The 19,526-nt window shown below is 38.5% G+C and overlaps 1 protein-coding gene across 3 annotated transcripts in view; it reads right to left on the reverse strand.

Moving 5' to 3' along the window:
• Positions 1-19,526, reverse strand: part of INVS (inversin) — a 221,014-nt gene that overhangs the window by 50,454 nt on the left and 151,034 nt on the right. For all 3 annotated transcript variants that reach the window (XM_048839416.2, XM_048839415.2, XM_048839414.2), the window contains 4 exons: positions 11,105-11,260; positions 9,560-9,789; positions 7,965-8,071; positions 3,416-3,628 (listed from right to left, as the gene is read on the reverse strand). In XM_048839416.2, coding sequence (XP_048695373.1) covers positions 3,416-3,628; positions 7,965-8,071; positions 9,560-9,789; positions 11,105-11,260 — 706 coding nt within the window. The remainder of the gene's footprint in view (positions 1-3,415; positions 3,629-7,964; positions 8,072-9,559; positions 9,790-11,104; positions 11,261-19,526) is intronic.

Here is a 19,526-nt window from a genome sequence, read left to right on the forward strand (position 1 = left end):
AGAAGGAATGGACTTAAATTGCAACAAGGGAGGTTTAGATTGGACATTAGGAAAACCTTCCTAACTGTCAGGGTGGTTGAACACTGGAATAAATTGCCTAGGGAGGTTATGGAATCTCCATCATTGGAGATTTTTAAGAGCAGGTTAGACAAATACCTGTCAGGAATGGTCTAGATAACACTTAATCCTGCCATGAGTGCAGGGGACTGGACTAGATGACCTCTCGAGGTCCCTTCCAGTCCTATGATTCTATGTTAAAAAAGCTTTAGTGAAAACCTTTTGGCTGAGATTTTCAGAGCCACTTTCAGCTGTACAATTCCCATTACAGTTAATGAAACTAAGGCATCCACGTTGCCTGAATCTGAAAATCTCAGCTTTTGCATTTCTGTTGCTGACAACACTTCTGGTCTATTAGAGACTGAAGGGTGCTCTGTAGCATTGCTATTATATTTGTTTTTGATCGTGTTTGGTTACTTGAGTTTGTATGTGAATTGAGGTATGTATGTGGATTGGGTCGAAGTGTGGTATAGTTTTGAGATGCATTTTCCTTTCAGGATTTATTTGTTGCAGAGAAATGAAAGGGAAATACGTGAATGTTTTGTGGAAATGCCGTGAGATAGGAAACACATCTTCATATATGTTTGTATAGTATCTAGCAAAATGGGGCCCTGGTCCTAATCAGGGCCTCTAGGCATTGCTGTAATAAATAATAAATCTCTGTACAACCAGATATTACAATTGAGAAGATTCTTCTGTGGGTTGTTTATAATAAAAGAGTTTTTAAATATCTCTTCTGTGAGTGTTGAAGTAGCAGAATCAACTAACTTAATTAAGCACCATCCACCAAATAGGATGTGAAGTATCAGAATACTAGTTTCTTTTAGCTGGGTAAGTGGCAATATTTTAATGCTGGGACAAATGGAAAACATATACATCTTTATGTAAGTGGCAACATTAGCACGAGTGGATTAGGAATCAATTTGTCCCTCTTGAATATTGTGGAACTTCAGACTACAAAGTTCTATAAACTATATTTTAGTTGCTTGATAGAACAAGCAGTTAAATTATTTTGATTAAATTCACCTGTTTGTTGAAAACTTATATTCTTAGTATATAATCTCATCACAATTCTGGCACTATGTCAATTATATAAGGTAGACGGTCACTCATATGCATCATGTTTTATGTATAATTACTTGAATTATATAAATTATTTAGTCTACGTGCTTTCTAATCCGATGTCAGTTTTAAAGTACTTTTCTAGTTAAAAAACAAACAAACAAAAACAGCGTGTAGAAAATCTTTGCACAGTATATGAAACCTACTACTTTTGCCTTTCTTGGCTGTAAAATCCTTACAAAATTGGTGAAGTACAACGTTGGTGAAGTACAATGTTCTTTTTCTAAAATAAAGTTAGCTAAGGTAAAGTTAGCTATCGATAATCAAACTGTGGTCTTCTAAATATCTCCCATTTATTTTCCTCATCTAATTACTAGTATCTTCCCCAAACTGATGTCAGACTAACTAGAGCATAAGTTCCTTTCATACCCCTGTGAAAATGTTTTGGACACCTTTCTATCTTCACTGTATGAATATTGGTTAAATGTTTACTGATGCTCAATTAACAACTTTGTACTCTGCACTATTTTGTCTAGTTCCTGGATTTTACTTAAAGCGTGTAACTTTAAATTAGAATTATCAAGGGAGAGGGGGAAGGATCACATTTAAAGCAATCTGGAAAGAAATCTGACTTTTCACTTGGTACAGTTTTGTGAATTTCACTGTGATGGGTGATCACAGATAATGAGAAAGTTGTGAAATTCTGCTTGTTTTCATTTTAGAGCAGGTTGCAAAGCTTCATAAAATAGATACAAAGTTAATTTCAGACCTATGTTTATTTTCAAACACCTAAACCATATTCTCTTTTAATACTAGTAAGAGACTCCCTATTAAAAAAATCACTCATGTATTCATATTCAGACACCTATAACATAGGAGTTGAATTGTGGATTCAAAGCCTGTAGAAGTGGCATGTGGAACAAGCTACTGGAGGAAGTCAGAGAGAACCCTAGAAGAATCACCTATTTGTTAAAGCTTTCCCAGAATAAACAAAATCTAGAGGAAAAAACAAACAAGTAAAGCTTCTTAGTATCTGGGAAAGATAAAAGGCAAAATCCCTATGAAGACATCCATTAGGAACAATTACCATACACAGATGTAATACAGCTACTACAGTAATGGGTGATAAAGAAACATCCTATATAGATTAGATAGGATGTGGACGTCAGATATACTGCAGATGTTTGGAGGGAACATGGGCATTGTTTATCTGATCAGTTTCTCTTTTAATTTACCTTGTTACTGGGCTATTAGAATACTTCATTTAGCCTTGCACTTCTGCTATGAATTGGTATTTACCATGGCTTTAACAACCTAAGAATAAAAATTAGGGGATGGCAAAAGTCATTTTATGCCTGCCCTTGACAGGAAGATAATTTAAAAAGTTTAATTTGCTGTACTGTAACTGGTGAACTCTTTCTATCTGTGTGAAAATCTATTTAAGTTCTATATTTAATAGCTTCTTTCTCCTTCTACCATCCTGTATTTCCTTCACTTCTTGCTCCGCTGCTCACTCACTTTTTGCCCAAATACACTTTGCTCACTCTCAACTTCCCCTTTGTTTCTATCCTTCATTCCTATAGTCTTGTTCACTATAGTCTTGTTCGGTAACTCCTTTAGAGAGACAAGGTAGGTGAGGTAGTATCTTTTATTGGGCCAACTTCTGTTTTTGAGAGAGGTCTGAAGAAAAGCTCTATCTAGCTCAAAAGCTTGTCTCTCTCACCAGCAGAAGTTGGTCCAATAAAAGATATTACCTCACCCACCTTGTCTCTGTAATATCCTGGAACCGACACAGCTACACCACCACCACAGGAAACTCCTTTGTCATTTTAAAAAGAGAAGTACTGAAAAACCAGCTAACAGGGTTAATACAGAGCAGGATTGGCACAGGCAACTCTTTAGAAACTGATTGGGTGGGAAGTCTCTCTTCACTTCCCAACCCCTGAGAAACAGAGATAAGGGGGCAACTCATCACAGGAAGAATGATTCTCAGAGGGAGGGAGGATAGTATCCTGCATGACAGAGGCCCAGAGTTATCCATCACCACAGAAATGATAAAGCTTCAAGAAGTATTTGTTTATTTTTTAAAAAAAACCCTCCAAACATAAATGTATTATATAATGTACCTATCTATACACCATCTGGTAGAACACTAGATTTTCCTTTAAGCGAACACAGACTTTATTTCTAAAAAGATGTAAAAAAATATAGAGCAATTCATCTGTAAACTACTATTATCTTCAACAATTTCATTTTTAATAGCTTCATTTCTGCACTCTCCATGTGTCAGACTTACTTGGCAGCAGCATCTTTTCTCAGCTGTTCATGCTTCATTAGAAGATTTTTTCTGTCTTGGAAAGCCTTTCTAACCTTGTATCCTTTGTAGACAGCTTGGATTTTGAAGGCAGCAATGTCCTGTATGGCAGCTATAGACAGAGCACCATGTTCTAACATAAACTGAATCACCTCATGGTGTTCTCCAAGCAAAGCATAATCAAGTGGCGTGTATCTAAAGAAAGAAAACATACAAGTGTTATGATAGATTAGACTGCTAGTCCCAATGTATATTTTTGGGCTAAAAAGTGAGATGGAAGCTCCACTAAAGAGGAAACCTCCTCTAAGGAAAGTGTTTAACACCTTTTTCAGAGAACCACTTTTCCAAATTCTGAGGATCTGACCGATTCCATACCTTAACATGTTTCTTTAAAAAGAGAATTTGAGCAAGCAATTAAGACTTAGTTGTTCCTTGAGGCTCACTTACAAATATATCCTCTGGGAGATTCACTTTGTTCCTAAATTAAATTTATAAGTGAAAAATGCCCATGATGTGAGATTAGGTGGCATGCTGGGTTATTTGCACAAGTATTTCCTTTCTGGGGACTTGATTCTAAATTCTGGTTTAGATCATAAGTAAAACTCATCTTGGTAGTCCCATTCTACCCTCTAGCTAGTGAATCTTTATCCACATAAGAATACCACATAAATACTGTAATTACATAATTAACAAGGTTTACATCTTTGACAAAGAGAGGCCAAAACAGAAATAGCAGTGATTTTGCAGGACAGGTTTAAGTGCCTTGGCAGAGATGTGTTACAGAAAGATTGATGATATTATGACCAACTATAGCACATGGTATTACTTCCACACTTTCAGGGGCATTAAGGGTAAATTTTTTAAAAAAAGACTTAGGAGACTAAGTCCCATTTTCAAAAGCCACTTATGTGCCCAAGTGCCTCTGTTTTTTAATGGGACCTAGGCAAAGTCAGTTAGGGTATGTCTATACTACAATAAAACACCCACGGTTGACCCAGGTCAGCTGACTCAGGATCGCAGGGCCCGGTCTGTGAGGCTATACAATTGCAGTGTTGATGTTTGGGCCCAGGCTCTTGACCCTTCCCCATCACAGCCTGGCAGACTGAGCCCTGAGAGCCTGAGTCAGCTGACCCTGACCAGCTGCAGGTGTTTTATTGCAGCGTAGACACATCCTTAGGCACTTTTGAAAATTTTAGCCCAAATTCACACAAGCAGTAAAGGGCAGCAAAATGTACACAACCGCCCCCCCCCCGCCCCTTGTATTGAAGTGCCCATGCTAGGAAAATACATTTATTAACTGAATATTAGTGGTAACAGAAAAAAAATATGATGCTTATACAATGTATCAAGTTAAACAGCTAGTATCAATGCATGAGGTAATAAAAATTAAGGCTCTTTTTGATGGTAACCAGCAAGGATGCAATGCAGATAAAGACAGGAAGAACAGACAGACAGCACAATTGGACTTGCCATATGGTGATGGTTTGATGGGAAGATTAGAGTGTCTGAACTGAAATGTCAATAGGAATAAAAGGCAATGACAGAGCATGGAGATTTGTAGGTCAAGGTGTGTTGCTGATAAAACATTAAAGGAGACAAAGATTTGAAATAATTCTTGGACAGATACTACTAAAAGGAGCTCACTTGAGAAAAATCAATTTTAAAAGTTTACCTGCTGCTTTGAATATTTTTATGGAACAAATACAAAAAGATATTAAAGCATATTTTTAGGTTCCTAAAGCATGGGTGTCAACAGAGGTTACTTACCTGTAACTGGAGACTGTTTGAGATGTCTGGTCCCTATATGTATTCCACTAGCCCCACTCCTTCCCCTTTGCTTCAGATCCTTCGGACTGGCAGTAAGAGAGGAACTGGAGAGGTGTCAATCCATAGTGCCCCTTATGTCCTCAGTTCGGAGTATGAGGAGAGCAACTACACAGGCATGGACCAAGGGACACCACAGCCAGAAATCTCCGATCTCAGGAGCACAGTGTGCACTTGTTCCCTTGTGTGGAATACACATGGGGACCAGCACTTCAAGAAGGAGCCACGATTACATTTATAAAAAAATCATTGGGCTTATATTGACTCTCTTGTCTCCCATTTACCTTTCTCAAAAGCCTTCTTTGCTCCTGAAATGTCCCATCTCTTGGCAGAAAATAATGTTCTGTGACAGTTTGATGTTATTTTAAAAAGGCATTCTTAAGAGTTTTTTAGGATCATCATATTTCAAAAACAGTTTGGTCTAGAAACACCAATTTGTTTTATTAATTTGTCCTCAGTGAGAGTATTTAGGACTGAGTTTTAGAAGACTGGTAGTTAGATTTAGACTTATATTAAAGTTCCAAATATATGTATATTCTGGAGCTATGAATGTTAACTCCTTAAGCCAAGTGGTATGGTTTCACAGTTTGTGCAAAGGTAGGAAACTGCTAAACCTCCCTTGAAGAGTGCTATTAGATAAGAGCAAATGGATGCCTCCCCACCATAGGGGCACCATGCGTTAACATGTGGAAGTGTGCATATTTGAATGTCAATCCATCAAAATCAAACTACAGCTCTGCACCTAAGGTTCACTCATACCCAATTATGACAGAATTTAGATGATATGACACACTATTTGACAAATGCAAATATAGCATCACTATCTGTGCAACATTAAGGTTGAATATTTAAATACACAAAATTCTGGAAATTCAAAAGTTAAGGTTCCTATAACAAGAATGGCACTCATACCTAGAAGACTACTGCTTATGCTCCTAAATGTATGGCTTACTATGTACAGTATGTGCAATGTGGCTGAGTATTTGGAATGTTGTCGCAGCCTTAACTCTTCAGCTTCCTGAGATTAGTGCATTTATGTTCTTAACTGTAATTCTATTAATATGGTATTTTAAAATTTACTTCCCTTGTCTTTTAAAACAGTAAAAGAAACACACAAAGAAAAGAGAATAGAGATGTGCCAGTGCATTTAGATTAGATAATGCAATTATAAGCAAGAGCATATCTGAATGTGGGATCTAAGGATCACACATACAAACACAGTGATGCCAAGAGGTGAACAGTGGGCTTCCCTAGATGCTAGTGAAGTGGTTATAGGAATACCAGGGTAAAAATCTTTAACTTGAAATTCTTCAAGCACCATTAGCAGCATTCTTTAAGACAGGTAGAACGCTGGTCACCCTCCAGTTCTCGAGGAGAATATCTGTTTTTAATAGTATAAATTAAAATTAATTCAAATACAGTTGTTTATTTTCATTTTCTATTGAAAGCCACCATAGACAGCATTAGAGAAACACAACTGGGAGCTGCTTAATGCTTTCTACTGTGGTTTTCAATAGAAAAATGATAATACATTGCTCTGCAGGACAGGAAGAGACGTCTGGATGGTCAGAGCAGGCAACAAAAAACAAATGATAGGGGTAAGCAAGGCAATTAAAAAATAATAAGGGAGACAGGATGGAAGCCAAAACCCTGCAGCACTAATGTACATTGGATTTTAAATCATTCTAGTGATTTTTAAAATGTTGATGTACTCATATCTATTTGGCATGTCGATCCATAATTTTGTTTATGATTGTGATGAAGTTGTCTTCTTGAAAAGAGACACCAAAATATGTAGTAGCACTGATTACCTGCAGTCATGTGACCAATTTAAACTATCACAACTGAAGATTTTTAAATCAAAAACTATTATTTATATGTCAGTCAGAGACAAAGAAAACAGATGCAAATTTATAGTCACCCTATAATTATAGAGGGATTTATTTTTAGTTGGACCATCAGAATACAGATAACCACCAGGTAATCTGCAATAACTATTTTTAAGATACAATTTTACTTTTCTCCTTTCACCAGATCATGACCTCACTGAACTGAACAGCAAAACTCCAGTTCGCTTCAACAGGAGCAGGATTGGGCCCTGTATAGACATCTTTTGGTAGATTTGTGAAAACGAACAGCTCCATCATCTTTTAGTGACACAGTATAAGAAAAAAGAAAGCAAAATTTAATTAAAGAAAGTGTATTTTGGGGTTTTTGAAATAAGGTTGTACTAAACAGAAGAACATAGGGTTAAGGTGGAATAGAAAGACTCATTTCCTAACTCTGATAAGGTGAATAGAGCAAATAAAATTTAAGTAAATTTACTTTAATTCACTGTATTTCTGTTCATTTCACTGTTATTGTGTGAAGCACCAATCCTGAAAAACTTACACACATGTCTAAATTTACACACTAAGAGTAGCCTCATTGGCTTCAATGAGATTACTCACACAGGGTAAAATACACAGAAGTTTTCTGCAGGATCAGGCTGAAAAGTACAATAGAAATTTAAGATAAAGATTTGAACAGTCTTATTTGAAAAATAGTGTCTTCAACTGCATAATTTAACTATTCTCCAGTCCCGAGATTACTCCAGCGTTTTTTAGATGTGTTCAAGCTCATGTTTCTCAGACAATATTTGAACATATGACAGACAAACCAGAGTAGGTGTGCTAAATTAGAAAATAATTTGTTTAATAAACTGTACCTCTCTTCATTGTTCTCCATGTGATTAGGGAAAGCATCAAAACCCAGCAGCAACTTTATAGCATCAAGGTAGCCATTGTTACACAGCCAATGTAAAGCAGTCCTTCCCTATAAACCAAAAATATATGAAGTAAGAGGTTTATTAGCTGCTAACGTTGTATTGCGGAAAGAAAAATAGCATATGGTGTCATTCAGGGCTCAAATGGACCTTATGACCAAACAAGTGGTTCCAAAATACACCTTGTCCATTAAAAAAGAAATAAAGAGCTTAAAAGCAAAAATCACTAAAAAGATTTTTAAAAATAGATATGGGCCAAATTTGCAGCTGTGCAGAATTTATACTCTGTGAAGTTAAGAATAGCAGAAGGAAATCTGTCTCTAAGCCTCCTTTCAGTTCCCGAAATCATGGGCCAGCGAGGGGCCAAAATAGCCCTCTGTAATTTAGACTGGCCAAAGGACCAATATAAATGATGCCAGTGGATGTAGTCTTGTAGAGCCATGGATCAGATGGAGCACTGTGCACTCTGCCGTACTTCAGCAGACTCCCCAACATTCCACCTGCATCAAGGGCATTGGTGGCAGGTGGCACAGAGCTTTCCATGACAGTTCTAAGTCTCACAAGGGTTATCCCATGTCAGGAGAATCCTCAGCTGACCTTTTAAGGCAACTTTCTGGCTGCTTTGAACTACTTGATGTAGCAGAAATCAATTGAAGCTAGGGCCAAGGATCTGGCCTTCAGGTAATACTTTGACCACATTCTTGGCTGTCAGTACAGCTGAACGTTGTGGCTCCAAATTTGAGACCACTGTAAGTAGAATTTCCAGATATGAACGCTCTGTAGCAAGTTTCATTAAACTGACTGTGGGATAGAAAAGTATGCCGCATGCAGTGAGGTAAAAGGTTAACATATTGGGGCAAGTTAGCTGCTGGTGTAAACTGGTGCAGTTCCATTGACTCCAGTCGAGTTGTGCCAATTTACAGCAACAGAGAATTTGTCCTAGAATACAAAATCTATTTTGGTACCGAGTTTCACTTAGTGCCTAAGGGAAGGAGCAAAGGAACATACAAGCAAACTACAATGTTCTTATTTACCCTTAAGGGCTAGACAGACATATAATTGCTGCAGTTCTTTCGGCAAGTTTGTTGCACCTCACTTTCTCTATCCTCACTAGCACATGCTAGAGACAGACATGGTGTGGATTACAAAATTACACTCCTTTGTTAAATATTTAAATAAGAAAAACAAACAAGTAAAGAATAAGGAGTTTTTAAAAGGATAATTTTAAGATGTTAGCTTTAAATGGAAAAGCCAAAGGACAACATGGAAATGTGCATCTTCAGTTTATGGTGTATATTAAAATAATAATCTTTGATCAAGCCCTAAAAAAGTGAAATATGAAGGGAAAGTAGTCTTAGGCCTGCTTTTTCTTCCCCTACAATAGCAGTGAACACAGATTCATCGTACCACTGGTGTGAAAAGCAAGGATTAAGGCCACTGTGCTGCAGAAAAGAGAAGGATATGCAGGAAGGAGAAGATACTTTCAGTTTATGCTTGGTCTGACATTAACTTAAATGACACAGTGAAGAACAACATACCTCTTTATCTTGAATATTTGGATCTGCGTTATTTTCCAGTAACACGACCATGCAGTTAATATAGCCTCCATATGCAGCACACTGCAAGGGGGTTCTACCTGCATAATCCTGCACATTTGGGTTGATTTTATTTTCTATCAAAATTTGACATACATCAGCATTTCCACCCAGAGCTGCCCAGTGAAGGGGAGAATGACCATCTTGATCAACCAAATCTACTCTTGCTCCCCCTGTAATAGCAAAACAACATTTGAACATCAGCAATAAAAGCACCAAAATATTTTTGCATGTCAGAGGAAGGGGAGATTAAGCCCATGTCATCTTAGAACACCTCTGAAAACCAAAAGACCAGGGGTTTCATTTTCAAAAGCACCTAAGTGACTTAAAATCCCAAGTACAATTTTCAAAAGTGACTTGGGCACTTAGGAGTTTCAATGGGAGTTAGGCATCCAACTTGTTCAGGTGCTTTTGAAAATCCCATTAGGTGCCCATCTACAACTTTAGGTGTCCAAATACCTTTGAAAATCTTGCTGTTAGGTTCTTGAATCCTTTTGACTTGAAATGAGATATAGGCTTATAAATGCCTAAGTCATGTTTGAAAATCGAACTTAGATGCTTTTCAAAATTTTACTGCTAGCCTCACCACATTATGGGCTTTTGCAGTTATTTCCTTTTTCTTTACTCAAGCATGTAAAATTCTTCTACCCAAATCAAATTCATTTATTTAGTTTGCTTTCCCCAAGGTGCTCTTACAACAGTTAAAAAATACAGTACTAAACTACAAAAAAGCCACAAAATATACCAATCATTGGCTCTAATCAAACCAAAAAAAATCTGTCCCTATAATAATATAACTATAATGATTCATATGATTCAGTCAGCCCCTGATCACGTTATGTCCACCAACTCATCACTTCCACAAAAGCCAAAGAGAAAATATGAGTGTAGACCAAACGTGATGCTTCTACAAATGCTGGTAGCTAAGATGATACGCCTATATCTGTGTAATATAACTATTTTCTTTTGTGGTTTCTATTATTTCTAAAATTGTCTAAACAATAAAACTTTGTTAATAATAAAAAGTTACAGGAAAAACACATTAAAGTGATGATATCAAAAAAGTTGATTTTTGAACTGTATTTGAAACAGGTAAACCATTTAAATGTTCAAAGATTGCTACTGAACCCATTCTCACCAATGGTAAACAAAATTTAAATTGATCTCATTTATAGGAAAGAGAAAAAAATACTATGTGAGATTTTAGGAGATTAAAGGGTACTGGAAGAGACTCGTGGGGAGAGTGGGGAGAGACAAAGGCTGCTTTTGGGTATATGTTTAGTTTTTCTTAGTTTTAGTTAGTCTTCTCTCAATGCAAATAATTTGCTTTTACTACTTACTGTTCTATGAAATGTACTATACATAAATCTTTCCCTATTGGACTAATTTTGGGCTCTTCTTTTTGTCCAGCAATGCCATTTATTTTATAACCTACCTACAACAGCATTTTAACTCTGTGAATGGATTTGTAAATTTGTGACAGCTGACCTTTAATGAGTGTCTGTATCACTTCTTTGTGTCCCATCTCGCAGGCTCGGAAAAGTGGAGTATGCTTCATTACATCAGTTGCATCTATCTGTGCATTATGTTCTAAGAGCAATTTCACAGTGCTGACATGGCCGGAAAGGGCAGCAGCATGTAATGCTGAAAGAATAGTTAGAAATTAGACAATGACAATTAGAACTGTCAAAAATGATGATTCATTTCAATAATTTTGGTAGAGAGAACTGCCATTCAATCACAGAACTGTGAACAGCTCAAAATAAAACAAGTGACAGGCAATCACTACTTCTCTCTTGCTACGCAAACAACACAACATAATGCATGATATAAAAAGGTGGCAGCTTTGTTACATCTTCTTTACTCATGGAAACACAAATTCAAACCTCACCAGAAGTTCGACTGGCTTATACTGAATTGTAGGACAGTAGCCTCTGTACACACTATATGAAGCTACTGCCTCCTCTTTTACTAATCCTATTACTGAGTCACTCCACTACAGACAACACTGCCTATGGCTACTGCAACAAACCCCTTATTTATTTCTCTGAGATTTTCCTGACATCAAATAAAATGGTCTCATTTCACACTAACATGAGATAAATGTTTTTCTGCAAAAGATCTTGGAGATGTGCTGCCACTGGATTTCTGTTCTGAGGAAAAGGTGTGGAAAGTGCAGAAACCAGCTGCAACTGGCTCCTGTAGCAGTAAATACTGCATTAGAGGTGTAGTGAAAATTCTTGTGGTACAGAAAGGAGGAGGCAGCTGAAAGCAGCTGCTTCCCTCCCATTCCAGAATTTTCTTTTTTCTGACCGTTGCATGTAGTTTTGCAAATTTTAGGGGGAAAGTTAAGGCTGGGTGGGTAGTGTGAGTCAAGTAGGGTGATAGTTAGTGATGAAGGATGGTTTCTTTATATGGCAGTAAGGGAATATCTGGATTTCCTAACATTTGATGTTTGTTAACACTGTAGATATTTGTAAAGTAAATGTAGTGTTGTATTTTGGGGCTCCGTTGAAACTCATTTTCAAACTTAACTCTTTTGCTAGATCATGCCATTTTGGCACAATCCCATGTTAGGAGAGTGCAAGAGCAGTGCAAGCAAGATGCATTTTGCCTCAGTGGCAGGTGGAGCAACTAAATTGCTTCCTTAAAGAGATGCAGCATACTCCTTGCCAGACAATCATGTGACAGACCAGATTCATGGCTCTCTGCTCCTTCTCTCTGGGGGGAGTAATATGGGAGTAGTTCCTGTGCTCCCTTGACTGCAGGGACTGCAGTTTTGCCTGCCCTTACATAGGTCATGGTAGGGTGTCCTTTATATCCTGCTCCCATTTCGCACATGGGTGTAAGCGAGAGTCTAACCCTTTGTTCACAAAGATTTTCATTTAGGACTATGCTTAGCTAATAAAAGGCCATATGTTCCCATCTTCTATGGGGCATAGCAGGCAGCAAAAGGGACCAGTGAAGGGCTTGGGAATCAGGGGGGAGATTCAGTCTCGATGGCATGTTCCCACTTGCCCCAGAGACCAAGGAAATCCTTCTGCATGAAAGTCACATGGGATTGGTTCTGCAGACTCCTATCCTTTCACATTTCCCCTCTGTTTTCTTACCCCTGAATCTATGCACCATCCACCTCACTCTGGCTCAGCCCAAAGATTACAGCACAAATCCTTCAGCAGGGCCTGAGACGGCAGGAGGATGGTAAGATGTTGCTTGGTTGCAAATGATGTTTCTATCATCTATAACCTCATCCCACTGGAGCTATCAACTGAACTTTGTCAAAATACAAGTTCAGCTAACCCAGATGGTTCTTCATGGAAAATCAAGCCAAAAAGAGTGATGACATTTCAACAGATTTGTTGAAATGGAGGGCAAATGTTTTGGAGATTTGCTTGAAATATTGATTTTATGTGCTTTGGAGTGGTAAATATATATTAAAAACCTCCTAACTGTAAGAACAGTAGGAGAATAGAACAAACTGCTTAGGGGAAGTCGTGGAAGCTCCTTCACTGGAGGTTTTCAAAAAGAGCCTGGATCTCCATCTGTCTTAGATGGTTTAAACACAACAAATCCTGCATCTTGGCAGAAGGTGAGACTAGATGACCCTTGCGATCCCTTCTAACCTTATGGTTCTATGATTCTAAACAATCCAAACAGTAAGTTGAACTATGAAGAAAATCAGTCTCAAAAGTATACTTTTAGTACATCTTTTTCCTACAAATTACTTTTCTGATTACACAAATTCTGAGTAATTTAGAATGACTATATCAATATTTATATATACACATTTATAAATGCCAGTTACAGTAGATTGAACCAAATGCTTCCCTTACAAATGATCTTTTGATCATTTTGTGAGCTGTACTTATTTAAATTTCATTTGTTCAGAGAGTAAAACTAGGTGCTTTAAAAAATATCCAGGTGTCTCTAATTTTCGCAGGTTTAATATACATAGTGCCAGATAGTGATCATTCCTGAGCTGGTGTGTCAGGGGTAGGAGGTGGAGGACACATAGAGTCCTTATCCACCCTTTGTGCTCCTGTGCAAAGAGTAGCTAGAAACCTATACCTTGCATTCCTTGAATGCTAGTGAAGGAGAGGTTTAGTGCTATCTCAAACACAAGACGCACTACAAGGACTACTGCCGGGAGGTACTGCTTGCAGCTCTATGCTACAAGATGTATCAATGGCCAGTCTTGTATGTGTTCCTCCAGCGTAGTGAGGCATTTGCCTGCCTCTGTTTGCCACAGGCTGAGTACCTTCGTGAACTAATGCTGATACAGTGCCCCTGTATACCCATTTACGCAGCTGTAGCTCTAAAAGCTGCAATCTACTTCACAGAGCATATACATGGTCAGTAAAACAAACCCTAAAGTGTGTAGCCTTAATAACTGAAATCATGTGTGCATAGTAACCATGGTCCACATTTTATCACAGAACATTTACACTGTACAGTCAATTTTTAAAAAAATACACAAATGTTTAATTGTTGGGGCTACCATGGGGGAAAAATCATTAATTATGTACAGAAGCTTCAGTTACATTAGTGAAAAAAAGCCAAAATCACTGAAAGCTTCACTAGCAATTTGGGTGGGTGGCTGGATAGACATGGAAATTTGACAAGAATGAAGTAAGTCCCTGCTGCTTAGCAGATTTGGATGGGTCTTGATTATATGTTCTGACCCCACAGTAAACTCTAGACTCTGTTTTCTGTATTGCACTGAAACTGAAGGCAGTAAGCTACTCAATCAGATAACAGATGGGGTGTATGCAACAATACAATAGTAAAAGAGCTGCTGTGTCAGCTTGGCCTGGTTCTCCCCCTCCATCACTCATTCTGACGCAGGCATCTTGTTTCCCACTCTGTGCTCAATATTTTCTTGTAAGCAAAATTTTCTGTGATGGAGTCACGGTGACTGAAGAGATTCTTCAGCCAGCTGGTCACAATAGAACCTTTGTTCCACCGACAGTCAGATCCCTCACGATTGTACACAGTTGGTGACGGCAGAGCTATAAAGCTGCCCCTGCAGTGCTCCTGCAGTGCTGATCCCTGAGAACAGTGAAATTCCTTTTCCTTGGTGTCATTTTCCTGCACAATAAGGAACGTCTTGATGTTCTATCAAAGCTTTGGTCTGAATGGAGATTTTGCTCTTTGTAAGTAAATGCAAAAAAACTACATTAATGCGATGTTATAGCTGAGCTTTACTCAACACAAGCACAAAAGTCAGAAAATTCAAACTTGTGGTCCCCACAGCAACTGTATCCCAGTCCCCTTAGGCTTGTGCACTGTATTCTGTTACAACCTTACTTTCACAAAAACCATGGGAAACATACAAAGCCTTCTGAAAAGATAAGTCTGGGACAAGGGAGTGATTTCAGGGTGGTATATATGCATGATCTTTTGTTAACTGGAGGCCAGATAAACTGAATATGGAAATTCTTATGCTAAAACATATAAATTCAATATGGCCAAATTCAGACTGCTCGGGGACAAGGAGAGAACAGTGGCATAATTTTGCACTTCTCGACTTTTAATGTGCGCAACTCAACTGTAGTTTTGCATTAATGGGTTGTTTTGGGGAACTTTCATTTTTTGCATTCATTTTTTTGGATTAAAAATTCCTCATCAAAACATGAAGGTTAGAAAATGGTCACACATTAGTGCAATGTGTTATGTGAGACAGAAAGGACTGTAAAACAAACCATTTGACTTATCCAAGAACAAAACTCACATCTGAATAATCTCACAAACCCAGGGGTTCCCAAACTTGGTTCGCGGCTTTTTCAGGGTAAGCCCCTGGCAAGCCGCAAGACGTTTTGTTTACCTGAACTTACCCTGAACAAGCTGTGAACCAAGTTTGGGAACCCCTGCACAAACCCAACAATTGAGATGCTGTGCTCTGTCTGTTCTGTAAGCTGTAGAAAGCCTTGTTGATGTGTGGAGCTTTAATAACTGTGGTGACTGCATGGGATTACTACACTTTTAAAGTCTGAAACATAGTGTGTGGCAGAGTTTAAAAGACATGTCAGGTGGCAGCAGTTATAGCTGAGATTGATAAGAGACTGCACCAAGAATAAAGTGGTAATGGATGTAGCTTGTAAAGACAAAGTCATTCGATTTAAGGTTAATTAGGTTTATGCCTTTTTTTTCCTTCTTGGGGTATATCTTTGCTGCAGAGTTAACCAAGACGGATCACTCAAGTTAGCCTCACCTGAGTATGAGTGGCCACACTATACAGCCACACTTAAATGCATTCACACTGGTGCTGCGCTCACTTGTATGAAGCGTTAGGACTTCTGGGGGGTATATCCCATGCTTATTAGCGGTGCTTTAAGCTGAGCCGTTCTATGATTCTTTTTCAGTCAACTGTGGAAGAATTTCTCTTGGCACAGAGGGGGACTTGTGGGAAGGCATGGAAGGACTATCAGCACTTGAGTGGTTTAGCCTGGGTCCTCACTGAAAAGTGGGTGGAATACCAATCTGAGTGTATGCAACACCTGGGCTTTAGCCTATTATACCCCAGGACAGGACAGCTAGCCTGGGTGCAAAGTATCACCACCACACTTGGGTGAGAGGGTTTTGCGTGTAGACAAGAGACAGATTAGGGGCAACCACGCAAGGAAGAGCCCGAGTGAACTTTGCAGTGAAGACATGTCATATATGAGGGCCTGAGACTGTCTTAACTTGAGTTAATTCTGCAGTGACGTACCCTTAAATTAACTATTCTCAAGTTAGCTTGACTGCGAGTGGCCATGTTATAAAATAACACTTGAGCTACACAGAGTGGTTGGATTACTGCACAGTGACTATATTAATAGCACAGAGAGATTGTGCTAACAGCTGATGAATGATTCAAGCTTTGCTTACATCTGATGATGGACCCTCCAACTTAAGTTAAAGGTATATGAATCATAGAATCATAGAATATCAGGGTTGGAAGGGACCCCAGAAGGTCATCTAGTCCAACCCCCTGCTCGAAGCAGGACCAATTCCCAGTTAAATCATCCCAGCCAGGGCTTTGTCAAGCCTGACCTTAAAAACCTCTAAGGAAGGAGATTCTACCACCTCCCTAGGTAACGCATTCCAGTGTTTCACCACCCTCTTAGTGAAAAAGTTTTTCCTAATATCCAATCTAAACCTCCCCCACTGCAACTTGAGACCATTACTCCTTGTTCTCTCATCTGCTACCATTGAGAACAGTCTAGAGCCATCCTCTTTGGAACCCCCTTTCAGGTAGTTGAAAGCAGCTATCAAATCCCCCCTCATTCTTCTCTTCTGCAGGCTAAACAATCCCAGCTCCCTCAGCCTCTCCTCATAACTCATGTGTTCCAGACCCCTAATCATTTTTGTTGCCCTTCGCTGGACTCTCTCCAATTTATCCACATCCTTCTTGTAGTATGGGGCCCAAAACTGGACACAGTACTCCTGATGAGGCCTCACCAATGTCGAATAGAGGGGAACGATCACGTCCCTTGATCTGCTCGCTATGCCCCTACTTATACATCCCAAAATGCCATTGGCCTTCTTGGCAACAAGGGCACACTGCTGACTCATATCCAGCTTCTCGTCCACTGTCACCCCTAGGTCCTTTTCCGCAGAACTGCTGCCTGGCCATTCGGTCCCTAGTCTGTAGCTGTGCATTGGGTTCTTCCGTCCTAAGTGCAGGACCCTGCACTTATCCTTATTGAACCTCATCAGATTTCTTTTGGCCCAATCCTCCAATTTGTCTAGGTCCTTCTGTATCCTATCCCTCCCCTCCAGCGTATCTACCACTCCTCCCAGTTTAGTATCATCCGCAAATTTGCTGAGAGTGCAATCCACACCATCCTCCAGATCATTTATGAAGATATTGAACAAAACCGGCCCCAGGACCGACCCTTGGGGCACTCCACTTGATACCGGCTGCCAACTAGACATGGAGCCATTGATCACTACCCGTTGAGCCCGACAATCTAGCCAGCTTTCTACCCACCTTATAGTGGACTCAAGGTAGGGGAAACATTCAAGTTATAACTTGAATTAACTCTGCAGTGAAGACAAGCCCTGAAAGGTTTTTAAAAAGAGGTTTTCTATATAAAAATTTAGGAGTTCTCGATTCTTACTCTACGTATTGACTGGTGAAGTATTAAGGAAATGGAATGTGATCAACCAAGAAGGAAAGAAATATTTTTACTCAAACACTCTGTTAACACTTATCCAGTATAAATACAAGGGAAAAAAGCTCTCTTGGGAATTCAATTCCCCACACGGTAACTAATAGAACATTCTAATATACACCTCTACATCATCCAAGAAGTCCTTCCAACAGCAATAATAGATGAGATGGGGGGAAAATAATCTGAACAAACCCTGAAAGGCAATCAACCAAAAAATCATAACCAAACCCCTCCTCCAACGAAAAGTTTTCAGACATAAACCCATTTTTCTCTTTTCCAAGCCATCTTTAAATAACCAAGTTCTGTGACTTCAGCATGAGTATTAAAAATATCATAGTCCTCTGCTTAAGAGGAGCAATCTACCACGAGGTCCAGGTCCAAAATTCCTCTCCCCTCACATTCTGCTATGCACAGATTGTCTGACTGGCTGTCACCCCACTATCTCCTACATGTCACTGGTACATCTGTGTTTATATGTGGATAGTTTGTAAAGCACTTTGGAATCCTTTGAGATGAAAAGTGCCGGATAAATATAATAGCAGCATATTATCGTTACAAAATTGTATGACTTTTTCTATTGAATGAGATTGAATTCAGTTGCTATGAGAACCATAACTTTGAACTTCATGACTTTGTGTGATTTAATTCTGAACTACTGTGCTAGTTTCATTAAGCTTTTTGCATTGACTAGATAATAGGATGTAAAAGACCTGTTGGGTTACCACATTTAACCTCTTGCACTGGCACAATGTATAGTACATTAATCCTACTAATATTATATGAATCCTATTTATGATTTTCATGCTGATGACTCAACTACTTCACTGGATGGTTTATTATATTACCTACAAGTTTTCTTCAGCTACTGAGAAATGTTTATCTATATTCAAGATGAAATGTTTCTATTTTTAGTAGGGTTGTCGATTAATCGCAGTTAACTCACGCGATTAACTCAAAAACGTAATTGTGATTAAAAAAATTAATCACAATTAATCGCAGTTTTAATCGCGCTGTTAAATAATAGAATACCAATTGAAATGTATTAAATATTTTGGATGTTTTCCTACATTTTTAAATATATTGATTTCAATTACAACACAGTATATAAAGTCAACAGTGCTCACTTAATATTTTTTATTACAAATATTTGCACTGAAAAAATGGCAAACAAATGAAATAGTATTTTTCAATTCACCTCACACAAGTGCTGTAGTGCAATCTCTTTGTCATGAAAGAGCAACTTACAAATGTAGATTTTTTTAGTTACATAACTGCTCTCAAAAACAAAACAATGTAAACCTTTAGAGCCTTCAAGTCCCCTCAGTCCTAATTCTTGTTCAGCCAATCATTAAGACAAACAAGTTTGTTTACATTTATGGGAGATAATGCTGTCCGCTTTTTATTTCCAACGTCTCCTGAAAGTGAGAACAGGCATTTGCATGGCACTTTGGTAGCTAGTATTGCAAGGTATTTACATGCCAGTTATGCTAAACATTCGTATGCCCCTTCATGCTTCGGCCACCATTCCAGAGACTTCATGCTTCTATGCTGATGATGCTTGTTAAAAAAATAATGCATTAATTAAATTTGTGACTGAACTTCTTGGGGAAGAATGGTATGTCTCCTACTTGGTTTAACCCACATTTTGCCATATATTTCATGTTATAGTAGTCTCGGATGATGACCCAGCACGTTGTTCTTTTTAAGAACACTTCGCTGCAGATTTGACAAAACACAAAAAAGGTACCAATGTG

Source organism: Caretta caretta, chromosome 2, assembly GCF_965140235.1.
Source record: "Caretta caretta isolate rCarCar2 chromosome 2, rCarCar1.hap1, whole genome shotgun sequence".
Classification (NCBI taxonomy): domain Eukaryota; kingdom Metazoa; phylum Chordata; order Testudines; family Cheloniidae; genus Caretta; species Caretta caretta.